This window comes from Struthio camelus, chromosome 7, assembly GCF_040807025.1.
Source record: "Struthio camelus isolate bStrCam1 chromosome 7, bStrCam1.hap1, whole genome shotgun sequence".
In the NCBI taxonomy this organism is placed as follows: domain Eukaryota; kingdom Metazoa; phylum Chordata; class Aves; order Struthioniformes; family Struthionidae; genus Struthio; species Struthio camelus.
The window spans coordinates 40,405,870-40,426,023 of NC_090948.1; the positions used below are offsets into that span (position 1 = coordinate 40,405,870).

Here is a 20,154-nt window from a genome sequence, read left to right on the forward strand (position 1 = left end):
GGGAGCAGGAAAAATGGGATTGAGATCGCCCATCCAAATTCGTAATCCAGGTTCTAAATTTGTATGAAAAACTACTTAATCTCCAAGTAAACAACGAGCTTCCTGAGATTTCTCAAGTGACAACGTTCTCCAGTTTGTGTTGGAGTTATGCCCTTTGAGGGACTGTTTTGCTCAAGTCTAGCTTCCCCCTCCTCCAACAGGCAAGTTACTACCTTCACGACACGCGCATTCATAATACAATGTAAGAGGCATACCATCCCATCACCTACACCAGTGGTCCTTCTGACCCTTTCTTCAGAAGACTATCACGCAAGCACGTGCCTGAACGCACTGCTCATTTCTCTCCATCACTAGGTCTCTAGGGTATGAAATCAGGCATTACAAGGCTCAGCGATGATCCTCTCCTAGGACTGACGTATTTCCACAGAAAAGAAGAAGCAGATGAAAAACAAGCACACAGAAAGGACTCCTAGGAGCCAAATGACTACCATTTGCACTTAAGTGTGCTAATTGTTTTTGTTTTTTTTTTTTTTTTTGGGGGGGGGGGGGGGAAGGGAGCAGGGAGGAGAAGGAAATCAAGCTTCTAAAGAAGTGACTGTTTAAAACAACTGAGTTCCCTGTACCATAACCAGCTCTGCATCCATGTGAAAGCCATTGTAATGCACGTGAGCGTTCCCTGCATCGCTGGTTATCCTCACTGCCCTCTTCCCTTGAAGGGCCGCGAGAGGTGGTACTTAACTCCGCTGGCAGCCCTTACATAGCTTCCAGCTGAAACCCCCAGGCCAAGCCTTTGAAATCCTACAATGTAGTCTCAGAGGAGTTCCCCTCCAAAAGGGCTACTTTAACCAAAAGAGTGTTGTACTAGTCTTGTCTTAACCAGCTCATACAGTAGTATGTTTGCTATTAGAAGATTTCAAGACAGGCTCTGATTCGTTCCACATAACAGCTTAAATATTTGATTAGAAATGGACACTGTCACAAATGAGAAGAAAAATACATTGATGCAAAGTGATGAATGCCTCTCTGAAACTTCCCTTGATTTTCAGCTCCAGCTCAGGAGCTGCTTCCCAAGTTGTTGCCCAGTCCCTTGGGCTGCTAATTAATTCTAGTGAGCGTTCGAACAAACGAAGCCTAAATGAACCCATTTTGGCTCCTAATCTATCCTCCTCGTTCAGAGAGCTAATCACCAAGTTACCTTCTCCCCTCGCTCACAAATTACGCTCGCTCCCTGAAGACCTCTCCAACAGGCATATTTGGAGAAGAATGCAGAAATAAGTCCCTGTCACCAGGAGCAATTTTCTATACAGGTAAAACACATTGTCAGTAGCAAATCAGAATGCAAATTCAGTATCTCTGGGTCCTAAATATCCTAGCTGAACACTTTGCATAGATTCCCATTGTGTAAATCCCATTGTGTAAATCCCGGGAGTTCTTCCTCTTCCCCACAGAGCCTGGACCGGCAACTGGTCATCACAGCTCAGCACTGCTGGTTTCATGGAAGATCTGATCCATGTTTTACAAGTCTAACCCAAAATAACAAACATCACTCATCGTAACAATCAGAAGTCAGCTTGCGTTCAGCTGCTCACCAAGTCTGCACATGATAAATGAACCATTTAAAAATCTGGAAATAAGCTATCCAGTGGGCATAAAGCCTCTCCACCCCCACACCCCAACAACTTTACAGGCTTTCTTCCGGCTATGGGATCATAGCTATTGGACGTCCCCTCATATATCCACACCAATGTGCTAGGAAGCATGAGAGTTTTGCAAAGTGGCAATCAATTGTAGGTCATATAAATGCAACACTAATTATTTTTACAGTACAGCCCTGCTTACTCTAAACAACGATACTAGGCTGATCAGTGCCCAAAAAGCTGCTGCATGAAGCTGAGACCTCTTTTCTTTTATATATATTTTAGTACATAAAACTACCTACTGTCTGCAGATTCCACTCTAAAGGAACGTGTATACCAGGGTTGCAATTCTGCCCTCAAACACAGTCCTTTCAATCAAGTACTTTGAAAAGAGCAAGCCACAAGACATCAGCTTTGTTCTTGGCAGCTCCCCTCCGCAGAGGGCAGAGCTGTCCTGTGGGCAGAGGCTGCAGGGGACACAAAGTCTTTTCTTCTTTTAATCTTTATTACAAAAGCAAAGAAAACCGCTTACTGGCTTAGTAGGTCACATCTCCTTTTTAGTATAGGATGTCCAAACAAAATTTGCTTCCCATACAGAATAGAAACAGAAATTTGGAGAAATCCAGCAAACCAGGACTATGGAAAGGGAGCAGCACTGGGAAGGCAGAATCCCTGCTCAGACCATCACGGGCATTAGAAATTTTCATACCTATAATCAACTGCGTTAGACTATTGAAAACATGCCAGCAATGGCCTTGTGGGAGGAAAAGAAAAAAAAAAATAGGAACCAGTTACAGCTCCTGTGACATGTCACAACCTCAACTTTTCAGCAAAAGTCCATGATGCCTTCAAAAAACCACAGAATCTGAAATGGGGCTTTTCAAACCCTCAGCCTCTGCCTCAGACTACTCGAGAACCTAGCATTTTCTGTAGTTCTTGGGACCAGGTTGGCGCAAACAAACTCTAGGGATGAACACACCATCCCTGCTCACGGAGCCTCGTACAAGAGGCGGTGGGAGGAGAAATGACACAAGACTGCAGGGAGCAGATAGCACTGCCCACGCTTCTGATGGCACCTGGACTTTCCAGATAGTACATACAGAAACACTTCTTTTTTTAAATAAAAGAAGCTACCAAGTTTAACTGTGTTCTCTTTTGGCTCATTCTAACAGATACGTCCAAGTTCAGCAAGCGTGCGTCAGGTTAAGCACTTCTTGTCTGCTTGTTTGTAACCCAAGCGGAAGTCGGGGCTATGGCAGAAGGTTTTACTGAAGTATTAAGAGAAAGTAACCTACAAAAGCTAACAAATTGGCACTCATTCTCCTCAAACTAGCAAAACAAAAGTCTAAAAATAAATTGGGATTTTACTGACAATAAATCAAGCCTTCCTTCCCCTGTAATAATCTTTACAAATTAATCAGGCATAAAATACCTCACAGTAGACTAGCAATTTTAACAAATAAGAGGCTTGGACACCTTGTTACTCCCTATCACTTTATATTCCATAGTATTTTGCTCTCCTTAAAACAGTACAAATGTTAGTGGGAAGTTACTGAAATCGCCACATGGCGACTTGAGCACCTGCAGGCTCCCATGCCCTCCTCAGATCTTGGAGTGCTCACAGGAGCGTTTTAAAATTGCGCAAATCAGGTAATGAGTGAATCGATGTTCAGGGTCTACTGGGACAAATATGGATGGCCTCTGGCTTTCGGAGGTCGGACATTCAGCAAGGGGTCAGTCACGCACAGAAACCACGCACTGTATCTAGTGGTCCTGACAGCGTTTCAGAGCCCCTTTTTCTGCAAACTAGTCAGCTTTAGGCCAAGAGAGCCAGATGTCATACAGCAACAGCTCCCGGTGGCACAGGCACAGTAAGTGCCCAGCAAAGCTGCCTTTGGATGTGTCCCCCTCAGAGGATATTTGAGGAAGGGCTCCTCATTTTGTTGTATTGGCAAAGAAGAGTTTACGCACAGCAAAACCATTTAGGGAACCTGCAGGAACAGGAAGCCAACGGAGACAACTGGGGGATTTGCACAAAAAGCTTATTACCGCCCAGCCAGAGTACTAATCTAGGCACACCCTGTGACGATGCCCCTATGATCCTTGCAATTTAGGCAAACCACCACGTGGAGTGGTGTTCGGCAAGATGACTAATTCACAGGCTGTCCACCAGAACTCCTCTGGAGCACAGACTTACCACCAACTACTACCCATAAAAATCTTTGAGGCCAGGGCCACCGCAGAAAGAAAGCCATCTTAACTTAAGTTCAGCATTACCTGATCTAGCTTGCATGATTACAGCATGGATACGCCACTGCCTTGAGGTGGTTTCCGAGGCAGGTTTGGGCTGAGGCTGACGCAGGGGCCAGGCACGTGGCAGCCCTGGCGGAGGGCGTACCCTCCGCCGCTGCATACCTGAGTTGTGACGGCGCAGAAAAGGAGCCCCGGCATTTCCCTGCCGAGTGTGAATTACTGAAGCTCAGAGAGCAGGCAGGGGCCACAGGTGCTAACTGTCCACGTATGTCTACGGAGCAGACCGGACACAGGTCCAGATCTAGATCATCATCGATGAGTAAAAACGACAAAATGAATGTGAAATATAAAAATAAGCCAGCCAGCAGATAGCAGACTTAGTCATTCTGTAACCGCTGGTTTTAATAAAGAAAACGGGGGTGAATTTACTACCAGCTTTTAAAACGTTTGGGAACAAGGTTATGGCTGGTATGGCTCTACTATAGTATTAAATGTTTTCTAATCTTCATGATGTATTAAAAACCATTTACCACGACTGTCATGGTCTAAAGCACTCCTAAGAAACGGACAACCTACCAAGTTTTTGATTTTAATCAAATCCACACCAGTAACGTTTGTTGGTTTGCGAGTTTATCTTGACGAGACACAAGGGTGCCTACATGAGCTGTTTTGCTTGCTGATGGGAAGCCAAGGCCAAATTTCCATGTGGTGCCACTTTCTGAGAGTGCCTGTTATTTTCTTCACCCTTAAGCTGCCTCGTGCCACTTACTAGCAGCCTCGGCAAGCATTTAAAGGTCTGGCCACGCAGGCTTCACAGGGCTGTTTAAGCTGCTCACCTAGCCAGAACAATAATGGTTACAATGGCAAGTTAGTGGCTTATAAGACTGACACACTATTACCCATTATTCATCTTCACTTATCTCCAAAGTACACGTTTTCTGAACGCTCCTCCACATATTATCTATGTACCAAGCACACATATCGCACAGAAGCGGAAGAGACAGTCAGACGTCTTACAACTAAGGATAGGACAGTTTTTATTTTTTGTCAGCCTCCTTAAAAATAACTTGCATAGGAAGACCTAAATTTGACCAGGTGCTCTGCTTCTCCAAGTACTAATTCAAGATGCTTTCGATATTGAAGATAAAAAAATTAACGTACAATTGCAGCACCTATAAATAATTATCTTGTTTGTTACTCAAAATATACCAGCACTTAAGATGAGAACACGTAATTCATATGAAAAACCATAGCTATATTTTCAGGACTTGATAAAAAATAATCTTCATTCTGATTCACAAGCATGTTTTAGCACTAACAGGATTATTTTTTCTCCCCCCCTGTATACACTTCATGTTGTTTTCTGAGTACAAGTATACATGGCATTTACTTAGCAGCTGTCAAATAGAATATCAAAAGTTTCACAGTTTATACATAAACCCCACTCTCAAAAAAGGTAACGCTCGGGGGCTGAGGTTCTTCATTAATGCTTGAAGAGAGAAGAGGAATTTTAATCTGACAGAAATCTGTTTTGTGCTTTGAGATACAATGTGAGAGACTACAAAATTTGATATCCCAACACCTCATCCCAAATAACAATCTCCTCCAAACGAGAAGAACACACAAAATCCTCCCGCCAACCTCTTCCCAAATGCTCAGGACGCAGCTTTCCAGACCAGAGAAGTCTGTGACTGCTCTCTGGTCTGCTGCTTGCCTCCCCGCAGAGGAGCCACAGTTGCCATGTTTCATCCCAAACCTTAGGGGAATTGCAGCAACCGGACAGGCGAGTCCTGGCCTGGCCAGCTGCATCGCAGCTCAGACCAGTCACGCAGATCGGGCTTCCAACAGCCCTTTATTTCAAAGGTCTTCCTTGCCAAAGCATCCTCCTTTCGTAGGTTTATGGCAGTTATTAAAATGTTTCAAGTTAAAGTAATCAGTAGTAAATATGCAAGAAAATCATCTTGCCTGCTTTTCAAGGGCTCATAACCAAGGAAGTCTAGTATGATGGAACAGCACTTCACTGCAGCATGGGAGGGTTGTTCAGGCATATTGTTAATCTTGGTTTGGGGGTATGGAGATAAACTAGACAGCTTCTGGGGGTGCTTTCTAGCCCTAACAATCCTGGATTCAAAATTCCCAAGAAGGTAGTGCTGACTGTACCATGACCAACACGTGGGGGTATGAGTTACTGCCACTATTTGGCAGCATTGCACTGCTGTGAGTCAACTGGTTACAAACCAGCATGGACACGCTGCAGGCTCCTCTCGGAAGGGCGAGCGTGGCTCTTGCTCAGATGCATTGGTAGCCCTCTGCCTTGTGGCACTCCGTTATCCTTTTGCATATTGTCACGCTGCTTTGAAGTATGGGGTGAGAACAACACTCATTTTCATCACTAGAGTACCCCAGGCGCTAATCAGCTAGCAAGCCCCCGTTTTGTGCTCAGCGCTGTATTTGCCAATATAACAAGACAGATGATACCTGACAATGTAATTCTTTGATGGGAAGTGTAAAGACCAAGTAAGCAGAGACTGTAGTTTTTTTTCTTCCTCTTTGCTACATCAGGTTCTCCAATTACTACACACACACACCCCCCACTTACTTTCCGGTTGTTTCTCATTAGGTGTTATCGATCTCACAAAATCCTGCGGTGTCATAAAAACCTCCGATTCACCGTGCTCGTTGATTACTTTCAAAGTTGCAAAGTATCTGAAGATTTTGTCTGGCGTGGAATAGGCTCTGATCCTGTTCTCATATTCCATCACCTAGAAATAAAATGTAATCAGCATTAGATGTATAGAGTTTCTCCCTCCATATCTAACTCGGCAGCCATAGCTAGTCCAGGGAAGGTTTTGCCATATTACAACCAAGTTGTACGTGCAACAGCAACACAACACTCACAGGAAGCAATGCTGACGGCATCAGAACTCCCATTTATGCTGTAAAATTGGAAGTATCAGCTCCTGATGTCATGGGATTAAGAGCAAAACACTAAGATTCCTTATTATCGATAAGTTTATACTCTTCATGATGGCGGGGGAGGGGGGAGAACAAAACCCCTGAAGACACTTCTAGACATGAATCCTAAATATGAAAAAAGTAGTATCATTGAATCTGAATCTTAAGTATTTCAACATTTTTAAACCAAATTCTATTTTCAAGGGTCAGGGCCATGATTAATGAACGAATGAAGAGAAAGCAAACCATCTTGGAGAGCTGAGAAGGAAATTCTCTTTTGGGTTGAAGCTTGGAAAAAATTACTTTGAGCCACAGCTGGTTGCTCAGTCCTCCAGCCTCACTTTTTCCTCTTTTTTATCACATTTATGCAAAATTCTGCTCATGTTCCACACTCAGTCCTCTTCTCCATACCAATTTGCCATTTGCTAACTCTGCCAGCAGAGATTATTTTGTACCTAGAACTATTTTTCCCAAAACAGACAGCTGGAGTTCATTAAAGAGGAGAAAGCTTTAAAAAACAAAAATCACAGAATCACAGAATCGTTTAGGTTGGATGGGACCTCTGGAGATCATCTAGTCCAACCTCCCTGCTCAAGCAGGGTCACCTAGAGCATATTGCCCAGGATCACATCCAGACGGGTTTTGAATCTCTCCAGCGAAGGAGATTCCACCACCTCTCTGGGCAACCTGTTCCAATGCTCTGTCACCCTCACAGGGAAGAAGTTTTTTCTCAGGTTCAGATGGAACTTCCTGGGGTTCAGTTTCTGCCCGTTGCCTCTTGTCCTGTTGCTGGGCACCACGGAGAAGAGGCTGGCCTCATCCTCTTGACACTCCCCCTCCAGATACTTGTACATGTTGATGAGATCGCCTCTCAATCTTCTCTTCTCCAGGCTGAACAGGCCCAGCTCTTGCAATCTTTCTTCCTAGGAGAGATGCTCCAGCCCTCTAATCATCTTGGTAGCCCTCCGCTGGACTCTCTCCAAGAGGGCCATGTCTCTCTTGTCCTGGGGAGCCCAGAACTGGACACAGTACTCCAGGTGAGGCCTCACCAGGGCTGAGGAGAGGGGCAGGATCACCTCCCTCCACCTGCTGGCAACACTCTGCCTAATGCACCCCAGGAGACCATTGGCCTTCTTGGCCACAAGGGCACACTGCTGGCTCATGTTTAACTTGTTGTCCACCAGCACTCCCAGGTCCTTCTCGGCAGAGCTACTTTCCAACAGGTCAACCCCCAGCCTGTACTGGTGCATGGGATTATTCCTGCCTAGGTGCAGGACCTTGCACTTGCCTTTGTTGAACTTCAGGAGGTTCCTCTCACAATATAAGGCCACAAACAGGGTAAAAAGTGCAAAATCTACTCTTTTTTAGAGCAGAAATCTTTCCTCATTAATTTTTATTTCTACGTTATCAAATACAATGTTTAATAATCCATAATGTACTCAAGACCTTCAGTACTACTGGCTAAGAGCCACATTTAAAAAAAAAAAAAAAAAAAAGAAATGTTCTGCTAGGAGAGGAGCAGGCAAGATCAAGGATACTGCCAAGGCATCTGTAGATCATTTATGTCTTCGGTCCCATTTCAGCCTTGTCCTTAAACGTGAAAAACTTCTCCACCCTGATATTTATCAAAATGAAAACAACCTCTCTGTCTTCACTTTCCTAGGATAAAGTAAGCCAAAGACTTGCTCCTGCCTGGAAGATGGGTCAGTAAAATAACTAGGGAAAACCAAGCCTCTCCCCTCTGCCCTTGTTCCAGTTCAGCTTTCCAGCTGCCTGCGGCTAGCTGATAAGTAACACTCAGCAGGAGATCCCACTCCGGTGCTAGCAATGGTACTGGTATGACGTTGTCATTACTGGAATTATTTTTCCCCGATACATCTTCGCATCACCATAGCTTTTTCACACCTAAGCATGTCAGGAACACAGAGATATCCTTGCAGCAACCAATACGTTCAGCTGCCTCTCTGCTTCAGCCACCTGCCGATTCATACATGAAAATTTTTGCTACTAGTCCCTTTTGTCACTAGCCTTTGCACTTAGAGCCAAACTTCACCCCGTTTCTATTGCTTCAGTCCACAAGGTCCTCTAAAGATACAGGCGCTGGATCAAGAGCAGGTGTTTTATTGCAGAATTACAAGTTGCTGCAGCTTAGCTAATGGACAGTGAGTGACAACATATCCCTTCCTAGCTCTTCCCAACTGCAAAGTTGCTCCTGACTTCGTTTAAAGCATCCACCGGACCGGTGGTAACTTGTTATGTCAAAGCCATCTTTGGACTTGTAATTGTAGGCCCACATCTGACTCTTTCCTATATCTCCTCAGTAGTGGCAAAGCAACACCTAACTTAGTCAGCCAAAAGCATACTTAAATGCTCTTTGCTTGGAGCAAGAGCTGTGTACAACCAGAGTACCAAAGCCAGGACTGGAACCAAGAGCAGACACTCCAGGGCACAACTAGTAACCCTCTCCATCCTTAACATCTCTTTCAACATAGCCTGCTTTAGTGTTCCTTTCTAGCTGAAATGCTCCTCTGCCAGAGACTTTTTATATTAATCTTGATTTTCCAGGCTTGAGGAACAATTTCTTGCAAGGCACTATCAAACCCTTTGCTTCAGCCCAGGTAGATCATAGGCAAGTTGCACCACTTTTACTCGACCACACAGCTGTTGCACCAGAGATATTAGCTTGACTTTTCTTCTAGTAAAACCATATCGCGTGCTACCCTGTTCACCTTGACATCTGCGATTGATCTTCTCTCCAGCTCCGATTTAAGACCTCGCTAAAAAGCTACTGACGGGCCTGTTGCTGTCTAGCACTTTTCCTCTTCTCATTTCTGGAATACGAGCACTGCAGTTGGTCCTCTCCAACTAGCAGTACAACACCTGGACAACTTCACCGAGATTCCTCCTTCCTGGAGTGCTAACTTCACTGCCATTTCTTTCTTACCTTGAGCTTGATGTAACCCAGACCCCTGCTCGATGTTAAGCACTCTACCTTTTGCCTCGACTTTGGCCACAGCAGGTTTCCAACAGCCCTTCTTCAGACCGCCTTGGCACCCTCAAGCCTACCACAATCATTTCCAGCAACAGAAGCAAAGTGTCCACTTACCGCATGGGCCTTCCCTAGGTCGACTGCCACCTCTCACCTTCTGCCCAAGCACATCATGAAATGAAAAGCTTCCTTGGATCTATGCCAGGCACCCATGAAGATACAACTATAAATACGTAGCTCTAGAACGGAGAGGGGCAGTTTGGCTCCAAAAACAATGTAACACAGCCCACAGAAGCCTAACAAAGTCACAGGCTAAAACCGCGTCTCCTGCCTCTGCTGGCAGCACAGTGAGCATCAGAGACCCCACACAGTCCGTGGTTTTATAAGAAATGTAAGAGCAGTTTCAGGTTTCCCTTCCTCCAACAAAAGCAGTTAAACACCTTTGCAAAAAGAGGATTTAAGAAGGCAGCAGGTAGAGAGCTGACAATTTCATCTTGCAACAGGCCACAGAGCAGTATCAGGCAAAGTAGAAAATTTGACATAAAGTTTGCCATGTTTAGCAAAACTAGAACTAAACTAGCCAAGCAACTCCCTAAGTTTAAAACAGTCTCTCTGAACTCCTTCAGATACAAGGAATGGGTGTCGTCTGTTACGCGATTTGAGTTTCAGATTCTGAAGTGAACATGATAAAGCAGTAATGCATCTGCTCAAAGCTTCATGGGAGGCAACCGTTCATTTTTATTATTTGCATTCTTTCAAGTTCCAGCAATTAGCAGTTATACACACCAAAGAACAAATACATGCCTGAGAAACAACTGTCCTGAATAACTCAAAACATGGAGCAAATGGTAGAATCTTAACAAGTTTTACTATCTAGTAGGCTGTCCTCACTACAAATTAGATCACACTTCCTCAAACTCTCCAATAAAGCAATGAGCAAATGCAGCCATATTTTTTTCTTTTGCCCACAGCTCAACTCACAATTACCTCAATTTTGCTAACATGATCTCATCAACTGACACACAAATATGCTGCAGGCCATCCCTCTAATTTCAAGACTGAATTGAACACAAAGTCAAATCAAGGAAGGAATGGGTGAGGATCTACAAACCATTTATTTATTCCAGACTTGCTGCTAAAACAGGAAATCAGCAATAATATGGGTGCCCTGATCTCACCCCCCGGGGTAGGTCCTTTCCAACATAGACATCAAAGGTCACTTGCTCCACTTCTATCAGTGCAGGGGGAGAGAGAAAGAGTGAGTGAGTGAGTGAGTGAGTGTGTGTGTGTACATACATGCAAGGGGGTGTTTGTAAGGTTTTTCCACTATACTCTGCGATTGTTTAGAAAAAGAAGTCAGCCTAAAAACCAGACTCCCCTCCCATGACACGCTGCCCTCTTACCTAGGAAATGCTCCAGAACATCGCCCTGGGAAAGCGTGCACTCCCAGGGCTGCGTTCCCCCAGTAATCACCAGTCCTCTGTGCAACGGAGGCCAGTCACCAATTTTCACCCAGCTGCAGAAAGCCGCAGCTTAGTGTAATCTGGGCCTTCCAGAAAGATGTTTTACAATCAAAAGGTAAAAGCTACTTTTGAAGTGTATTAATGCAAGCATACATTGCAGAAGAAAGACCAGCAAGTAAACCCTACTGCTCCACAGGATTGAAGCTACAGTTGAGATAGTCATGTCCATGTTAAACCTCAAGTTAAAAGAAAGAAGAAGGAAGGAAAAAAAGTGTATATATGAAAATACAGCTCTAAACTAACATCACAATCCACTCCCAGAGCATTGCCAGAGCCTCCCTGACAGTGAGACAGAACAGGACCTCGAGCAGTCCGGCTTCACTGCACACCCTGGGCATACTAACAGGGTAGATAAATTAGTACTCATTTTCATTAGGTTTCCTACCGTAATGCACACCGAAATGAAGTCTCAGCACAATTAACACTCATAACACAGCATACCTGCCAGGACCTAACGACCATTGCAAATAGATCTCGTTAAGGCAGTCCAAATTCTTTTAGAAAATTAATCGACATGTCAGCCAACTCGCAGCATGTGATCATTAACCTTCAAACTCAAAAAGTACTCAAACCTTTTCCTCTTCTGCCCTATGCAGGCGGGACCTATACATCATATACATGACAACAGAGCACTGCCCTCAAACCATCCACCCATGATGCGAGCACCAGCTCCCCCAGATCCTGAATGATTTATATTCCATTTCCTCTTCGCTGAGTCACTACCCAAAATAACACCAGCATGCTTAATTTATTATTCCACCACTCATCATCAGCTTCATTAAAACCAACATTGAGATAACAAACAAGTGGCAGAATTAAGCTTAATTGAAAGCAGTTTTCTCAAGGAAAACCCAATATATTTTTCAATTAACTATAGGGAAAGTTGGAAAGGGTTTTTTGGGGTTTGTTTAATATCTAGAAGTCTCAGGAATTCCTTAGCCACTACATATGACTGATTGTGGGAGCAGCGTATCCTGTGAGTACACCTGACTTCTGAGTCAGGAGCACAGATGGGGCACACCTTCCTCTGTCATCAGAGCAGGCAGCATTCACATCCATCTCCTCAGGTTACTCACCAGGGCCGTCACTGATTAAACACCAAGCCCACAACGGATCTGCTCAAACACAACAAACACTGAGCCCAGCACTTGAGACACCACTGGTCACAGCCTGAACTAAAGGAAGGAAAAGCAACCCCAATATCAGGTTCAGCACACTCCTCCCTGCCTAGTACAGGAAGAAAGGCGCTGGTCTGTTTAGGCCTGTCTCCTAGCACCCAAAACAGAAGTCCTCACTTGCAAACAAACGTTCCCTGGCTTCTGTAGCCAGAATCAACCAGCCATGTAAGACAAAAAACAAAAGAACCCCAAAAAACCAGTCTTAATACTAACTAGATGAACAAATGTTCTTTTGTTTAAAAAAAAAAAAAAAGAAAATATGCATAAAGGTCCATCATAACTTTGCTCTTTGCAACCTGCTTCCATCTGCTGACACTGAAAAAAAATAAGTCTGCTTTTCTTGAGTGGTACTGGCAACAGTTGAAATTTCGCTGATGCTGTCAGAGTACCTAACACCCAATTGCCAAGAAAACAAAAATGGAGAATGCAGATTCCCTGAACAATTCTGAACATCTCAACCTAGGATCTTTCAATACAGCTTCACTGAATTGTCACCAGATTGTCACAGCAGGCAAAGGCTATAGCTCCAAATACCATAAGACAGTAGGAATTTAAGCAAGCTGCATCATCTAGTCTAACCAAGACCAGAACATGATTCAGCATCTTGAAACAAAACAGCTCTTTAGGTTTTATGAAAAGCTGTTAAGCCACTATATACGACCATTCACAATTTAACAACTAATGAGATGCAGCCTCTGAGATATGAACTTAAAATAATTATCAGAAGCAAATCATATAGAAAAGAAATCGTGAAGAACACATACTCCTATTCTCCTCTTCGGCACTGCAAAGATACTAAATCAAACAGCCCAATAAAACCAACATCCAGACAGGTTAAAAAAAAAGAAAAAAAAAAAGTGCTGTCTGCCAACTCTCAATTACAGGTCTCTTCATCAGACCGAATCGTACATCTTGTAATAACAACAGTTACAGATAGTACCAGACTAGTCGTCAGATAATTCTGAAGATCCCAAAGCTCTCAGGACTATCTGGCAATGAAGGTAGGTGACAAGTTGACAACAAAAAATCATTATTCAAGCTTTCTTCCTCTTGAAAACTTATCTGATATGAAAATTAAATAGGCATAGGCTTCGAGAGAGAAACATCACCAACTAAGATGAGAAGGGAAAAACATTGTATTCCAACAACTACATGTACATAGAATAATTATAAAGGAAAAAGTCATAGTTACTCCTTTCCTACCACCCTCCCTTCTATACTTGTCCTCTACTTCTTTCTGCGCATGCTGCCCGTTTGTAGACACATACGAATAGATGGACTTGCACACAAACATAGGCTAGATACTCAAGATGGTTTTAGAACTATCGCATTTATTCCCTAGTTTGCATTCACTGTTCTAACAGACCTCAAGGTAGGAGCCTTGATTTCCCAGATATCCATTTCTCATACTTCCAACTGGAGGTGCCATAAGGGGTCTCCATTTCAGAGGATCTGTGCACTGCGCTTTCCAAAAAGCAGGTTTCTACCTAAAGAAACTCCAGGTAGCAAGCCAAGAAAGTAGGTTTCTAAAATAGCTAGGTCCCTTTAGAAAATAAGAGAAGTACAGACCAAAAGCCACATTTGGAACACACGCTTGGATTAATCGTTCTGCAAATTTTCCTCCCTTTTTCACTGCAGTGCAATCGCTGCAGTGTAACATGATAGGGTTCCATACCTTACGGTCCCTGAATCCAGAACGCTTTTTCTTCTTCCCTTCTGGCTGAGCCTCCTCACTGCCTGAGGCTACAGCATTCCTGCTGTCATCACTGCTGCTCTCCTCCTCCTCCTCCTCCTCCTGGTGCTTCACCTTCTCACTTGGTTCTGCCCTTGGATCGTGCTTTACGGACGATGAGTCTTCTGCATAGGCCCTGCAAAAAGCAAGAAGAAAACCCTGGTTTAGAAGATTAACAGATCTGACTGACAGGGATGATAAAACCCTAAAGAGAGCCAGGCAAGGCTCTCCATGAATGAAAGGCTTGCTACAGCTCATTGCACAGGACTGCAAAGCAAAAAAATTAGAGATCTCCAAGGAATATTTTATGCTGCTCCCTGTTTCTTTGATCAAGGTTTCCCCCCTCCCCCCAAAATAAAAAAAAACTAACAGTCACAGTGATTTTTTCCCCCCAGTTCAAAGCCATCAGGATGCATCACTAATTGAATTATCATACCTTCTCCTAAAAAGGAGGTAGGCAAGATTCAAATTGGGAAGGGCATACTATAGCCTCTCCTACCTTTAAATTCCAACCCCTGGCCCCAATAGAAATACGATATTAACGGAAACGTGTTTTACTGTCAGCATAGCAAGATTCAGAAAGAACAACTATTTACTTTTTGTCTCCCACAGGTCACAGGCGAGTTATTTCTCATCCACCTGACTCCTGCAGGTACTAGCGCTGCAGGATTTGTTCATCCTCAAGGTGGAAATACAACTCTGGGCAGAGCAAAGGGCCCCTTCTCCCCGCTGCTCAAATACAAAGACTGTCAGCGACCCTGTTTGTAGACCAAGACTCACTACTGGAAATTGCTTCGTCTCCCTGCCTAGCTGCTGAATAACCAACTGCCCACAGACTGGTTAAATAAAGAGCACGCTAAGTCCATGAGCCAAACACAATGCCAGGGCTTTCCTACGTTTTACTTGCAAGGCAGTTTAAGACCGTACACACTGACATCAGTGAAATTATAATCCTAAAGATATGTTAACACGTCACAAGGAACAACATTAACGGCTGGAAGAAACTGAGTATTTAAAAAGAAATACAAGATATATCTGGAACTTAAGCCAAGTCATCTTTACTTTGCATTCCTGACAACTTACTTGGGACCAATCAGAGAGTATAGGGCTGACACAGTCCGGTAGCGCCCATTAGCCGTGAACCTTCAGATGAAGTTTGGTACTTTGGTACCAAAAAAAAAAGCAAAGTACTTTGGTACCTCTGTGACTGAGAACATGACTATTTACAGCTGCGTTATTTTCTTCATAAAAGCTTGCCTTAAGAGAAAAACAAAATGGAGCAAGCTTTCAGCAAAAGGATATTCATATTCCTTTCTACTAGTTGCCTGGAAAACACAGACACAGGGTATAAGGTTAATAAAAAAGAATCCACGTATGTCTCCCCAGCAATACACAGCTCCGGAGCAACCTCAGCACATCATATTCCAAGAAGAATGAATGAGGGCAGGGGCTCCTTAAGTTACTTTTAAATGCTACCAAAATAAAAGACAATTTATTCCTTCCCAACACCCAATAGTTCACCAACAATTACAGTTCAGCATAGATTTGGGAGGGCTTGGAAGGGCTAATCAGCTCAAATCCTTTCCACAGTACTGATGGGAAGAAAAAAAACAAAAACAAAAACAAAACAACACAACTTTCTAGAATAGACTCCCAGAGAGTACACACTAAAGAACAGAATGAATCACGATGAATACAAATTCAGTTTTCTTCATACCGGGATAACCACTTCAGCAAGTTACAGAAAACACTGGAACGACCACCACCAAGTTGCCAAAACTGCTTTGAAAGCGGTAAGGTGCACTACCCCAGTGCGCTACAACGGGGTTAAACAGTTCAGCTTTCTCATTCACACCGAGACAGAATACCACCTCTAAGTTGTGCGGATTTGATTTAATAAAAGACACAAATACCTGGTGAACAGCAGTACTAACAAAGCTTTTTCATACAGAATGGAGTCTAACATGTCATCCCCTCCTTACAGGAAAGGTCCTTAGCATTTATCTGCCAATATACTTTGGCAAGACAGAGCAAAGCAGTACCTTTAGGTCTTCCACTGAACCAAACTTGGATCAAGTAGAACAGAAGTTTGAGGGCACGGGCAGAACAGATAAGAACAAGTGACTACATATCCCATTTCTGTAGGAATACATGTTAAAATTAATCATTTCCACATAACTTGAGACTCTTGCTTATTTCAGACAGGGGATCCTAACCAAGGCTTTCTGCATCCTCCAGGAGCGTCTCAAGACAAGGAAGTTCGCTTCCCCAGAAGAGCCTGGCAGCCAATGGGTCACTTGGAGCAGAAAGTCCAAGCTGGCGCTTCTTCTGAAGCCTTTCCTGAAAGTATAATCAGCACTGGCACATGTTCACAAAGTTGTGGTTTTGGCTGATACTGCAGTTCACTACAATAAGCTGCTGCCAGCTAAGGCTACAACACCAACACTGACAAGGAAAGTCCTCTTGCAGGCAGGAAACCAGTCTTAAATAGTTGTAAAAAATTCTCTTTGGAGAGGGTCACCAGGACACGAAAGCCACTCAGAATTGATTGCTTATCTACACAAGCAAGCTACACCATACAAAACATGCTAGAGGATATCTGTATCAGTAAGATTTTCTCCTGTAATACTTGACTGACAGTTAGCAAGCGAGTGAAGGGACAGCTGAAACTCAAAAAAAAAAAAAAAAAATCAAGCTTTTTCAGCAAATCCCATGCATTCCTTTGATCCATCATGCTGTCAAGCCAGTGGGCTATAACGATGCAGAAACTGGTTCTCTGAGTACAGTCAGCTTTTTCTTAACCTCTGGTTTATCCAGGTAATTAACTCTGCCCTGTAGACAGACAGTCTTCCCACCATGCACGCAAAATTAGCTATGAGAATAAAAAAACAATTTGTAACCTACTTCTCAAGCAAGGTTTTAAACAGTCCCTGTTACTCCTCACCTACAGGCCACAGTACAAACTACTCTCCGAGCCCTGAATTAACCCTTGAAGGATCTGCTCCCTATGTATACCTACTACTCTACTCGTTTTACATCCTCCACAACCAACCTCTGTTTAAATTTCTTGACTTCCAACACTAACTTCCATGCTGTGCCCACACAAAGAACTCTTTCAATGGGGATGTCAAAAAGCAGCTGAAAGAATCCCACTGCTCCAAAGACACCCATCTTGCTGCATTGCCATCAGCAAGCGAAGACGCTCCACCTCCACCTTCCAGGAGGCCAACTCTGCAGCTACAGCCTTGCTCCCCCACCCTTTGATTGAGGCTGGCATGGCAGCTGTTCAGGTAGGAATGGTGTGCCTGCTTCTACAGCTTCTACACAAACCTAGCACCAAAAAAGGGAAACAAAAATATAAAGAATCGTTTCACTGGTTGGTAACAGGTGACGCCAAATGTCAGCACCTATCCATAGAGTATGCCTGCCCTGGACCCTAGGTGCTGTGCTCCAACCCCTTCACTCACCTCAGTTTTTCTCCTCATTCAATTGGGTTCAAGGTAAAGATAGTATTTTCCAACAACGAGCCATAAAATTATGTTCATCGTTCCCAAAGAAACCCACTTGCTTACCAAAAAGGTCTACCACATAATTTAGCACTGTTTGACTCCTTCAAGGATATACACCTAGGAAGAGTCCTGGGACTCACAGTAGAGACTGGTAGGATACCGCACAGCTGCAGGTCTTCCAATTTGAGAAATTACAATCCCCTACTTCAAAGGTTTTTCTTTAAGAGGCAGGCAGAACAGTGTGTTAAAATAACAAAGCTTTGGTCAGAGAACAGTGCTCAGTTATTCTGATTCTGAAAGCAGTTAGAAAAGTAATCAGGTGCAATGTAGTCTCAGAAGAAAGTCAAGGAGATCCAGCAAGCTCACTGAAATGACCCAAGAAGTAGGGCATCCAGGAGTCAGTAAAAAACAGAAGCAGGAGAGAGGAGTTCTGCATGACAGAGATGCTCTTTGACTAGAGCTGCCACGCTTCTTGCATGTAAGCATCTGGAGACATCTAAGTGATGTTTAAAAGCCACTTCAAATTTCAAGTTTTCATATTGAAAAGCAAGAGCGAGCTTGGCCTAGTTGGGACTTAACATACATAAAAACACGCAACCTCCAGGGACAGGGAGTACTTTAAGGAAGGAGTTCTCTTCTATCTCATCCTCAGCTCAATCATGTTCAGTGATTTATTTAATTACATGAATGAGACATTGGCCCAAAAATGATGAGCATCCATAGTCCCATTTTCCACGAAGTCATCTCTCACAAAACTTCTTAATACTTTGCTGCCTCCACCATTTTTCACAGTATTTGACACTGACGTAAATTAGCACAATGAATTTGTGACAAGCGCTAACAAAAACACGCAAAAATCAAGGCGGATTTCAGGGATGAGTATAAACAATTAGATTAAGGAAACAGCTCTGAATCTTAATCATAACCTAAAACAGGTCAAGAAACAGACACAGAACATCTGGATTTGTTTTTTTAAACACAGTTTCACCATCTGCAATTCATCTATGCCTCATCTTATATCCTATTAGACATCTTATTAAGATTGGAATAAACTCTGTAGCTTGTGGAACACGTTCACTAGCATTTGACTGTGAGCTTTATAAAAGCTCACTTCAGCGTTGCTAAATTCAAACATGACCTCCAGACTTATTTGTGACACCTTCCCCTTGTCAGATTAAGGTCTGCTCAGCCAAGCTGACCTGCTCTTCTCCTCGGAGGATGGGACACCCGCCCGAACGCAGGGCCCTACAGTCTTTCTTTGGCAGCCGCTTAACACTTGCTCCCAGATCTTAGTGCATCACTCTGTTACCCTTCCTCAAGCCCCCAACTTTCTAGGAGTTCAGTATTTTTTTCAACCTCTTTTCAGCCTCAGCAGAACAACACACTTCAAGTTTGTAGCGTATAGAACCTCCCATTCACAACTATCAACCCACTTACTGTGACTTAATCACAGAGGCAGCATAAACACCACTACAGATGAACATAAACCTTTGCTTTAGAGATACGTGGCAAAACCTAGAATCTCCCTCCGCAGACTTCTAACAACCTAAGGGCAGACAGACTTTCAGGGACTTCATACTAAAGACATAGTTTTGCAAGGGGTTGATGCGTGACAAGGCAGTATATCATCTTCCCAGAGTCAAAACTAAGGGCACAACTGTAAGGCTGAGCAACCTCCCATCCAGGCCACGGGGCCAAGCTTTGCAACATATCTTCACTTTAAACATTTCCATAAGAACGTCACTACGATATAACCCACACTAAGTGATTGAAGCAAGGCAGACAATTGGTTGAAAACTGTGCTCAAAGAGTCATCAAGAATTCACTATAACAGAAAGATTACATCCAGCAAGACTTCACACCAATTCTGCTCTGCTTCAGATACTAGTTCAGTATTTTTAATTAAGAAAAACCTCCATTTCCCCAAGCAGTTAAAGTACGCCCAGAGCTCAGAAACCCAGCATACACGAGACCACAGCAGAAGATGCTGCGACTCTACCAGCGCAACCTCGGCGTTACAATGCATCACAAGCTGAACTTGAGCCCACAGCGTATGCTGCTGTGGCAAAGATAGTCATCACATTGGGAGGCATAAACAGCATAGTAATCTAAGATGTGCAAATCCTTACTTGTGTTGGCTAGGGGTGAAGGAATGTCTCAGCAGAAAGCACATTCAGTTACTGACAGCGCACTCCAAGAAAGAGCTTGACCAACTACAGAAAAATCCAACAAAGAGCAGCAGGAACGAGTAAGCATCTAGGACACACTGTGGGGAAAGAGGCTCAAAGAAGTTACACTGCTTTAAGATAGAAAAAAAAAAAGGAAGGGATGGTAACTTTAATTTATGTTAAAATTACTGCCAGACTGGTCTCTCAGTC

General features: G+C 43.6%; 1 protein-coding gene across 6 annotated transcripts in view; it reads right to left on the minus strand.

Moving 5' to 3' along the window:
• The window catches only part of MICU1 (mitochondrial calcium uptake 1), a 123,458-nt gene that overhangs the window by 71,796 nt on the left and 31,508 nt on the right, over nt 1-20,154 (minus strand). For all 6 annotated transcript variants that reach the window (XM_068951001.1, XM_068951002.1, XM_068950999.1 and 3 more), the window contains 2 exons: nt 14,211-14,403; nt 6,490-6,652 (listed from right to left, as the gene is read on the minus strand). In XM_068951001.1, the coding sequence (XP_068807102.1) occupies nt 6,490-6,652; nt 14,211-14,403 (356 nt within the window). The remainder of the gene's footprint in view (nt 1-6,489; nt 6,653-14,210; nt 14,404-20,154) is intronic.